Source organism: Barbus barbus (assembly GCF_936440315.1).
Source record: "Barbus barbus genome assembly, chromosome: 29".
Classification (NCBI taxonomy): Eukaryota; Metazoa; Chordata; class Actinopteri; order Cypriniformes; family Cyprinidae; genus Barbus; species Barbus barbus.
Genome location: NC_136757.1, coordinates 15,516,205 through 15,527,275, shown reverse-complemented (window position 1 = coordinate 15,527,275; position 11,071 = coordinate 15,516,205). Strand labels below are relative to the sequence as shown.

At 38.4% G+C, this 11,071-nt stretch overlaps 1 protein-coding gene across 4 annotated transcripts; it reads left to right on the top strand.

The window, feature by feature from the left end:
* The first annotated feature begins 1,913 nt into the window (after window positions 1-1,913).
* On the top strand, window positions 1,914-10,722 carry LOC306849678 (tyrosine-protein phosphatase non-receptor type 1-like). 4 transcript variants are annotated; one of them, XM_079384889.1, is made up of 10 exons: window positions 1,914-2,149; window positions 2,267-2,360; window positions 2,828-2,918; window positions 3,334-3,434; window positions 5,381-5,479; window positions 5,622-5,759; window positions 6,036-6,245; window positions 7,239-7,400; window positions 8,191-8,366; window positions 8,448-10,722. In XM_079384889.1, the coding sequence occupies exons 2-10, from the start codon at window positions 2,304-2,306 to the stop codon at window positions 8,713-8,715; spliced, it is 1,302 nt and encodes a 433-aa protein (XP_079241015.1). In that variant the 5' UTR covers window positions 1,914-2,149; window positions 2,267-2,303; the 3' UTR covers window positions 8,716-10,722. The 4 variants fall into 4 exon arrangements, with proteins under 4 accessions (XP_079241015.1, XP_079241018.1, XP_079241017.1 ...); XM_079384891.1 differs by having other exon boundaries at window positions 2,134-2,185; XM_079384892.1 differs by lacking the exon at window positions 5,622-5,759 and having other exon boundaries at window positions 2,098-2,149.
* Window positions 10,723-11,071: the final 349 nt, after the last annotated feature.

Genomic DNA, 11,071 nt, shown 5'->3' with positions numbered 1-11,071 from the left:
AATATATTTAAAACGGTAATATTAAAAGAACAAATTCAGTAATCACCACATTAATGATGCATAGCTTACACAGGCAAGCAGATGAAGCCGGTATATGAACGCAGTCCGCTTAATGGTTCAGTATTTTCCTTCTAATGGTTTTATATGGGAAGCCATTTAATGTGAAACTTTGCACACTGCGTTTATATTCTGGCTTCATCCTCTTGCCTGGACAAAATATACATGATCAATAAGGTGTCCACTGAATCTCGCCTTTTAATATTTGCGTTTTACTACATTATGACTTGATGCAATCTGCGTAAAAATAGCTGGGGTCAGTGCAGCCAAAGACGATAGAATACCCAAGACATGCCACTCGTATTGTTTTGAATGGGGAAAAATGTAACTCTCACTGGCTGTGTCTCATTTAGAAGGCTGCGTCCTCCGGAGGTTGAATCCTCTGTAGGATAGAAGTGTCCTCAACCTAGAATTAAAAACAAACGCCCTTCATAGGACGGGAGGAAAAGGAAACAGGAAGTATCGCTTTGACTTGCTAACACATTTAGAGCATTTGTTGCGCTCTCACACTACTTAAATGAAGGAAAATTATTTCTAAATTTGGAAAGTAATTTGAAAAAAAAAGAGAAGCTTTTTCTTGTTTTATTTTGCTCAATGTTTGAGGAGCTGCAGCGTAACTGTTACATACAACAGACATCTGTTAGAGAAAAAAGGAGGAGGATATTAAGAACAAAGTTTATCCGTTTCTACCAGAGGCACTTTAAGTTAAGTTGAAAACACCACCGCGCTTGTGTGTACATCTGCCGGCGCCGGCATTTTACAAATTAACGACGGTTGTTTACGGTGACGCAAAGAATTATGGGTTATCTGTAACAGCGAAGGATACACCTGATGCATCCTTCGAATTCCTGTGAAAGAAGGATGCATTCGTTGTGTCCTACTTGCTTTAATGAAATGAGACAGTCTCGATGACATAGGCACCCTTCGAATGAGACCTTCAGAGGACGCATCCTTCTAAATGAGACACATCTAATATAACCGCTCAATCGCAGGAAGCCCCGCCTTCTGAATGAAAGAGCCAATCGCTAATCGGTCAAGCCAGCGAGTCACTGCAGCTGCAGTTAGAAGTCCCGGTTGCTATACAAACATTCAGCGCTCCGCGACGCGCGCTCAGGACTGCGCATGCGCACTGGCTGATCTAGCCTGAGAAATAAGCTTTTTATAACGCTATTTGAGCAAAAGAAACAACATTTATGACCCAGTTGTTGTCCGATTTCATTGGTGATTTCAAATATGAAATTTAATCGTAAGCTTAGTGAACAGTGTTGGAGAATTTGATGTTTCCCCATTTAAAGAGATAGGAGCTGCACTTGGATGCCCCAGAGGCGTTTCAAAGATGGCCGTCGAGTGACAGGACTCGTCATAAAGAGACTTTGGTGCAGCTTCGTTTGGCCAGGTGGGCGTTCCTATGAGGGATAGTGAAAACTATCAATTGTATATGATTTTCTTAATTAATCAGATGGCACCAATATGCCTTACAATGCATTGGGAGCGTTTAGCTCTGTTTTTAAATGAAACACTATTGATTAAAATATTATGAAATATATGTTATATTTGTATTATTTTATATCGAAATACAAGATGCATTATATAGAGGCGAATATTGTCTAGTTACAATGAAATCCCCTCAAAATACAAAAAAGAATAAATACTACCGAAACCCAATATATTTAGCCTAAATTCGCAAAATCTCATATATAATTTTGAAATATAGATGTACAAAATATAACATTTACTTTGTTAATGCTGCTGACGAAGATATATCATATTATTACTTGATTACACTCTTAAAACGGCAACGTTTTAACTGAAAATATGAGCCATTTTACTTCATACACGTTTCTAAACCTCAATACACACCCGTATCGCGTAAACTCCTCGAACTACAAAAAACTACAAAGCCCACAAGAATAATTAGGTAACGCTCTGTAATATGATTGGCCGAAGGGGTTTAGGCTGCTTTACGCTGATTGGCCTTTGCCCGGAGTTCATGGCCGCTCACGAAATTTCATTGGTCAATGTGAGAAAAGGGGCGTGATCACGACGGACAGCGGAGAGCCGTGCTACGGGAGGAGCGAGCAGCGTGTTTCCGGTAAGAGCCACACAACAGTACCATTAGAAACGTTCTGTAAGAAAATTAAAGCAGACTTTAAAAGTCAGTTTTTTTCATGTGATTCGACATCGACTTTATAAATAATTGTATTGTCAGGGGGTCATCTATCGAGCGACGCGGAACACACGCGGCAATGGAAACCGAGTTTCGGGAAATCGATGAGCTCGGGAACTGGAACGCCGTTTATCAGGTAACGTTAACGTTTAAAGGACTGATACTGCTTCATACTTGATTATGATGTTCTAAATATTGATAACGATCCAAAAGAAGTTTGTTTTGTATTTTTAATGTGATGTTTATTTTTTGACAACTCAGATTGCGCTTCTTCTTCCCCAACTCACAGAATAAACGATATAACAAGTTACATAGAGATGACCTGAATTTGTCATTTGTAAACAGTGACGAATATAGAGAAGAGGGAGATGAGTTCATCTTTTATGAGAGGGAGTCTATTATTAGTTGGTTTGACACTTATCTACTAATCTGGCTCACTTGCAGTTTTTAATGACAATGATGGATGAATGGCATCGTTAACTGGATGCTGGTGGTCCCCATAACTGTGTGCCATATAGTTTCCCTCAGCAAACCATTTGTCTCATATTTGTTTCACTTACAGTAAGAAGCATTTTCATCTCATATACTTCTGTTTTACCGTAGGAGATTAAGCAGCAGTCCAGTGACCTACCATGCAAGATCGCCAAACTTCCAGAAAACAGAAGTCGTAATCGGTACAGAGACGTCAGCCCGTGTAAGTGTGCCGCTTCCCCTGTTTGACACAGTCAGTGACACCTAACGGAAGGGGCCTGTTATCAGCGAGCTGTTAAAGTCATTTCACACTGAAGATGTCATGTCTTTTTTTCTCTCCCTTTTTTAACTCTTCCGTCACAAAGACTTTTAAAGAGCAACGCTGTTGTGGTTTCCTCTCTCTCTGAGTCTTTTTCTTTTTCCACAACAACCTGAAAAGGTCCTCAGCTCACAAAACACAACATTAAATGAATGACACTGTGTTTTATGTGTTTCAATTGAGCTTTTTCTTCAGAGAGATGTTTTTCTCTCTTGTGGGGAACTGAGAACAGGACCTGAAAAAGAGTCGTTCCACCACTGAACTTGCAAAGCATCATGGGTGATGCGCCTCACAGCTTAATCGCGCTCTCTTTTCACAGTTGACCACAGCTGCATTCGTCTACAGATCGGCAGTAATGACTACATCAATGCCAGTCTGATCTCAGTGGATGAAGCTCAGAGAAACTACATACTAACTCAGGTGAGATACACTGACACTTAAACCCCAGATTTGCATCTGTTGAATCTGATATTTTATCTGCACCTGCACACCATCTGACACATCTGAGGACGATATGGATAGAATAAAGGAACTGAAGAGTTCATTAGCCTAGTAGTAGGAGCATATATCCTGGGAAAAATCTCTTGTCAAGTTTTCTTGCAATATTAAAGTTTCTTCACATCAACAAAATGTTTGGTGCAATTTTCGCATGTGTTCTGTCTGTTCAGATCAAGGCATAAAAAATGGCAGACAAGCTGAATGAAAATGTGAAATCACTCTCTGACAGTAGGTAGCGCTTTTAAAAAAGAGCTAATCTTTATGGTTGGCTAGTTTTTCTTTGCAGTGCAATAGATAAGAGATAAGAACTCTTTTCTGTAAAAAACAAAACGCCTGTCTCACAGATGGCATGCAAATGTTTGTGTCTGTCTGTACAGATGCATTAACAGCTGTTCATTCAAATGTTTATCATGCTGAATTTTCACAACAAATATTTGTCTTATTTAGCCATTTATTTTCATCCGGCGTGACTTAAAATAGAGATTTCAAACCAGTTTAACCTGGACATAGGTAGACTTCTTTAATAATTTCCTTGGGGCCACTATTAAAATTTGAAACAAAACAAAATGAAATGCTTTTTATTATTTGTGTCACATTAGCTCTGTCAGCCAATCAAAGTATATTAAACTAAATGCATATAAAATAACAGATTTTTAAAAAACTGCTTTAGAGTAAAGGTGAACCATTGCAAAAACGGTCATTTTAATTATGTTAAATGATCCAGTATAATATGAGTTAATGTTTCTGGTTTGTTTCGGGTGGGACTTCGGGTATACGTAAGACAGTAAGGTTAGCTACACTAAAACAATGTTAGGTTAAACAAGCAATGGGGAAACTCCCTGTTTAGAGACCACCCCCCCCCCCCCCATCCTGGTTTTAACATTTGTGTTGACGTTTGTATTACGCATCTATTAGGTCGCCAACACCCCAGTCGATGTCACACACTAATATACTATGTAGATGTTCCATTTGGACAATTGTGGCGTCTGCCAGAGAGATTTTCCCTCTCCTGTGTCTGGAGAGAACCCTGGGAAATGTTGTGAAATCTTGAGTTGCGTCAACATTACATGTTTCTTTATTGTACAGATGAATTAGCGCATTGATGCTCTTAGACGGCAGCAGACTCGTCTCAACCTGCCGGCCTTGTTCAGTCATAGCACTGCCAGCCATAGCCACAAAACACACATTCTCACCCGCACTGTCATGTACCTCGCGCCTGCTCAAATGTGTGATTTGCTATGTGGACTACGAAAACATAAAGTCATTAGAGTGCAGGAGTTTCCACTCTGAGTAAAATTAAAAATACCAAATTAATTTAATAAAATTTAATTATTTGTATAAATTGTATATGATTTAATAAAAAATGTAATCTCACTGATTTAAATTCAGAAATGACAGACATGTTCACAAAATATGTGAAACTATTATAATGTTACAAATGGTAACATTCAAACAATCCTGAAAAAGTATCATGGTTTCCACAAAAATAAAGCAGCACAACTGTCTAAAATATTTGAAAATAATAAATATTTCTTGACACTGAAGACTGGAGTAATGGCTGCTGAAAATTCAGCTTTGCCATCCGAGGAATAAATTACGTTTTTAACTATATTAAAATAGAAGGCAGGTATTTTAAATTGTAGCTATATTTCACTATTTCCTTTTTTTTATTTTTTTTTACAGTATTTTTGTTTAAATAAACGAAAGACAATAAAAAATCTTACCATTAACCTGCATGGCAGTTAATGGTGCTGCTTACTCTTATAAACCCTGTTGCAGGACAAATTAATTTTATGCATGTGTTTAAAATGTATTACTAATACAATATACTGCATGTGCTTGTTTTAATGGTTGTGTGTTTTTTTTAGGGTCCGTTACCAAACACCTGTGGTCATTTCTGGGAGATGGTGTGGGAGCAGCGCTGCCGAGGGGTCGTGATGCTGAATCGCGTTATAGAGAAAGGCTCGGTGAGAAAAATACACAAAGTACCTGCATCTGCCACATGGATACACAGACTCACTTTGAATACCTGCCTACAATGCTTCTAGCATGCATATGGAGTGTGTGCATGGGTTGTGTGGTTATAATGAAGTGTGTGTGTATGTACAGATAAAGTGTGCTCAGTATTGGCCTCAGCGAGAGGAGAGGGAGGCTGTTTTTGAAGACACAAATTTCAGACTTACTCTGATCTCAGAGGATGTGAAATCGTACTATACTGTACGACAGCTGGAGCTGGAAAATCTGTCGGTGAGACACTTGATCCTTCTTTCATCTCATCCAGTCGTGCTTTGAGATTTTATATAGTCCACCTTTAGTCACTTTCTTCCATTTAGCTAAAATTCTTCTTTTTTTCTTTTTTTTACAAAATAAGTTGCATGTTCTTAGTGTTTTTTTTCAGAGCTTCTATAGCTGGAACGGTTTTTGACTTCACTCAACAGTTTCAGGATATTGCAGATGCCAGAGGTTTATTTCTGACTAACATGTGCTCGTGGTGATTAATGCTTGTATCGTGTGTGTTTAAAGACACAGGAAACACGGGAGATTCTTCATTTCCACTACACCACATGGCCAGATTTTGGCGTGCCAGAGTCGCCTGCATCTTTTCTCAACTTCCTGTTCAAAGTGCGCGAGTCGGGCTGTCTGAGTCCAGAGCACGGTCCTGTCGTGGTCCACTGCAGCGCTGGTATTGGCCGCTCTGGAACGTTCTGCCTTGTAGACACCTGCCTTCTTCTGGTGAGAGGACTGACCGCTTGTGTGTAATACCAGATCTGCCGGACAAGAGTGCTGGTTAATAATTAATCTCTTTAAATAATGGAGCTTGTACAATAGCATATTGGTTTATATGATTCAATTCAGAATCATGACATTGACATTTATGCATTTGGCAGATACAATTTCACGATTATTGGTACCACAGCTCTCCTTTATTTCAAAAATAAAATGTACTCTATTGCTCAAAAGATTGGGGTCAGTAATATGGTTTTCTTTAAAATAGAAATGTATCATTTTATTCATCAAATGTGTGTTAATTTGATCAAAAGTGACAGACATTATAATGTTACAAAAATGGTATCAAACAAATGCTGTTCTTTTGAACTTTGTATTCATCAAAGTATCCTGAAAAGTATCACGATTTCCACTAAAAGATTAAGAAGTGTTTCTAACAGTAATGATATAAAGAATATGAATTGAGCAGCAAATCAACATATTAGAATGGCTTCTGAAAGATCATGTGAATCATGATTCAGCTTTGCATCACAGGAATAAACTACATTTTAAATTTTAGTAGTCAACATTTGAAGTGGATCAAAAAAACTTTGATCAATCAAAGTTGTCCTAAGACAAGAAGGCATTTTGGTTTTAGGACAACTTTAATGGAACGTTTTGATCCACTTCAAATGTTGACTACTGTATTTTAAAATCGAAAACAGTTGGAATAATATTTGACAAATAAATGCAGCCTTACCGACCCCAACCATTTGAATGGTAGTGTAAATGATTTATAAATCTTATAAATATATCAATACATTGAGATGCAGCAGTATATTAATGAGTTTTATCTGTATCAAGTCCAGAAACCCACTGGATGTTTGGATTTCTCGTGTACTTCACTTGATAGTCACTCTGACCAGCACCGGCAGATTTGGTCTTGCTTTTATTTAGAACTCATTAAAAAGATTCCAACCCCCCTTACATCCTCTATACAACTGCTATGTGTGTTCTCAGATGTCTCAGAGGAAAGATCCAACATCAGTACACATCCAGGAGGTCTTGCTGGAAATGCGGCGATACCGCATGGGTCTGATCCAGACAGCTGACCAGCTGCGTTTCTCTTACCTCGCTGTCATAGAGGGTGCCAAGTACATAATGGGAGACACGTCTGTACAGGTAATGAAAGTCATGTTAACCAATATTTGGATGCTTTGCTGAGGTATTATAGGATGTAGAGCTGAGCAGAATGACGGTGTATATACCATATGGTATTGGTGGGATTGGTGAAGTGACATTTGGTGTTGGTGAGATTTTCTTAATATTAAGTTTCTTAAAAATGCTCACCAATGCTGCATTTATTTGATCAAATACACAGTAAAACAGTAATATTATGAAATATTTACAATTTAAAATAACTGTTTTGTATTTTAATATATTTTATAGCTATGATGGCAAAGCAGCAGCCATTACTCCAGTTTTCAGTGTTACATGGTCCTTCAGAAATTATTCTAATATGTTGATCTGGTGCTCAAGAAACATTTCTTATGTTCAAGTTTATCTGTATAGTGCTTTTTACCATACAAATTGTTGCAAAGCAGCTCTACAGGAAATTAAGTTTCCACAATATATTTATATATTGCAGAACCTTAATATATTTACCTTATGGCACAATTTGGTAATTCTGTATGTTATCATATTTAAAATGGTTGTGCTGATTAAAAAATAAATAAATGTAGAAACCATGATACTTTTTTCAGAATTCTTTGATGAATAGAACATTTAAAAGAACAGCATTTATTTGAAATAGTAATACTTTGTGTCACTTTAAATACTTGAAAATTGAATGCATCCTTGCTGAATAAAAGTATTAATTTCTTTCAGAAAATAAATTTTGACCCCAAATATTTGAGCCCATGTTAAGTAGGCTGTATCGATCAGTGAAATATTTGTGTTCATGTGTGAGTAGGAGTCATGGAAGGAGTTATCAAATGAGGAGGATCTCCCCCCTCAATTAACTCCTCCTCCTCCCAGACCACGCCCCCGAATAGACCCACCTAACGGCAAAGGCGACCTGGTGAACTCTGACACCACCCACTTCTTCACTGAGATAATAAAAAACAGCGCAGAAATCTGTGCAAACAGGTCAGACTCTCAATATCTCTCTCTTTCTAGCAGTACCCATCCAGCAGCCACATACAAAATTTAGTTGTTGTGTATTTACAGTGCACCCCAGACATTCACTGACGGGTCAGAGCTTCGCAAACGGGCAGTCGGTGAGGTCCGAGCGACGGCGTTGTTAAGCGAATCCGATGACCCAGTTGTTCCAAGAGAAGCCCCTCCCAAACCTGCACGGTCTCTGCCCAAGACTCCCAAGGAGGAGGCGACTCCTGTTGCTGCCAATGGAGCGTGGAGCCCCCTGCTGACCAGTGTGTTTATGTGCACGGTACTGGCTGTAGGTGCTTATGCCTGTTACCGCACCTATTTCCACTGATGTCCTCTATTTCCCCTCCGTCTCTTTCTCTATCCCTCCATGTGCTGGCTGTTGGCGGGAAAAGAAAAAGAGAGACACTCGCAGACACTCACACTTTCTCAGCTGGACCTGTCTCTCTCAGCTGGGCCCGTCTCACTCTCTCAGAATGTCTTTGGGAAAGAGTTTCAGAGACTTTTCTTAGTTAAACGGCTGTCGCCTCCCTCTAAACACACACACTCTTACACACAATCTAATAAATGTGTGTCCGTTTAAAACCTCAGGGCCTCACAATTCAGGTGTTGCTACCCAAACGTTAAACACAGGTAAAAGAAAATCCAAAAGACTCTGTTATTGCTGCAGTAAGTAAGGGAACTTTTCGTCTCTGTGTGTGTGTGTATGTATGTATCTCTATCATTCTGCATTTTTTTGCATTTTTAAGTCTCAGAAGGAGCTGCACAGGAGGTGAGCTTCTCTTATACATGCTGAAAACACAAATCTGCTGTACATGATTGAAAATCTGTTTGTATTTGTGTCTTTTGGAGAAAAGGGAGATCATGTGTAGTCTGGAATGTCTGATACCATCAAATGCTCTGTTAGGCTACTGTCACAGCAGAAAACATCTCAAAAGCTTTCTTTTCATTCTTTTTTTTTTTTTTTTCAACCTCAGCTTTAGTTTATACCCCAAAGGGGACACTGGCACTTTGTCTGTGTGAGGAAAAAAGATCAATTGACTGATGCACCGGCCTTCATTCTTTCCCTTTGTCAAATCAGACCATTTAAAATGCTGGAGCTGGATGCCACTTTCAGAACAAACCCTAGTTAGATCCCATCTCAAGCATCAGCTGGTTCTCCAGAGGCCCTGCTACAGCCATTTAGTTTATCCAGAACTCGCATTTCATTTTTCATTGAACTGAAAAACTAAAATCACTTCAAATCAGGCAAGCATTCTTACCAGACCTCATGGATTTTTATGTCCAAATTTTCATGCATTTCACTTAATGCCAGCTCTAGAAATCAAGGTAAAGCAAGTTAACCTGTCTGATTGATTGTTACAACAAAAATTTGGCAGTATTAAGTATGAGATTTTTCACTTGTATTCCCTTTTAGAGGACGGTGACTCATGGGACAGTGTTTTATTTGTACCTTTTTTTTTTTTTCCCTGCTGCAATACAGATACATTCATGCTACTGGCCCTTGTCACATGACCTAAATGTGTGCGTTGAGTGCAGGAGGTCAGAATTACCAAAAAATGTAAAAAACACCAGCACTGAATGAATGCAAAGAGAGGAACGACCAGTGACCGTGAGCTGTCTTTGTGTGTTACTGTTTTATTATATTATTGTCATAGTAATTATTATCGAGAGAGATTAACGGCAGACAGGCATAAACATTTCCTTCAACTCAAACCATGCTGTAGAACTGTTACTTTTGAACAATGTGTGAACAAGTCTAATGCAGTAAAACAAATGAAGCCTCTTCTGTATTGAGGCCTGAAACGCTTTTGTGACATTGTGTGGTGACTCTTTGACTCCTGCTTGACTAGTCCAGAATGGCAATTTTTGGGTCATTTGGTGGTTTTTCCTGCTTGTAGAAGTTCAGTGTTTCACACATTGAAGCTGTTGATGTTTGGTTTGAAGGTTCTGTTGTAACAGAGTTGCCACCATTCATCGTAGTGACTCTCAGAATCCGGTCCCATTGCTGGACCACAGAATGTAAAATTTCTCTTCTTGCCGGCTTTATTTACTCATATATAGAGAAATTTCTTTGTCTGTGTCATTGTTTGTTATCTTTGGACTGGTTGACATCAAACTTCCTTGGCCTTTTTATATGAGGCTTAAGAATTTATTTTCCCTCTCCCAGCATCCTGTTGTGTCCTTTTTACTGTTGATTTATCCGTTTTTTTTGTTTTTTGTTTTTTTAAGAAAGGCATATGCTTTGTTCAAGTTGGATGTATTTGACATTTTTAAATTTTATTTTTTGGACTGAATACAAAGCAGACGCTGTGCTAATAAATATATAAATCTCTGATTCTGTTTTTGAGTTCATTTTTGTTTGTTCTTATTCCATCATGTGATGATGAAAGAAGTTTTTCTGATTTTTATAAAATCTCATATTGTGAACTTTAATATGAATGAGAGCTCTCTGTGAGTGTGTTAATTGTTAAGTTAATCTAAATCATAGATTACAGACTCAAAAATCTATGTGATTTACGTGCAGTTTCATCCTCTTACTATTTAGTTCAAGATCACATTTGATACCACATTTAAATTCTAATAAAATGTATGCAGGTCTGGATTATAGACTGGGCCCCAGACAGCAGGGACCTCCAAACCTCTGGCCAGACCGTCCTGAGACCAAATAAAAGGTGAACTAAGTT

Bases quoted from the DNA above. Each gene is read 5' to 3' on its own strand.
- LOC306849678 (XM_079384889.1), top strand. From the start codon at position 2,304: ATGGAAACCGAGTTTCGGGAAATCGATGAGCTCGGGAACTGGAACGCC. The intron at 2,919-3,333 runs GTAAGTGTGCCG...CTCTTTTCACAG, and splicing joins GTACAGAGACGTCAGCCCGT to TTGACCACAGCTGCATTCGT. The intron at 6,246-7,238 runs GTGAGAGGACTG...GTGTGTTCTCAG, and splicing joins TAGACACCTGCCTTCTTCTG to ATGTCTCAGAGGAAAGATCC.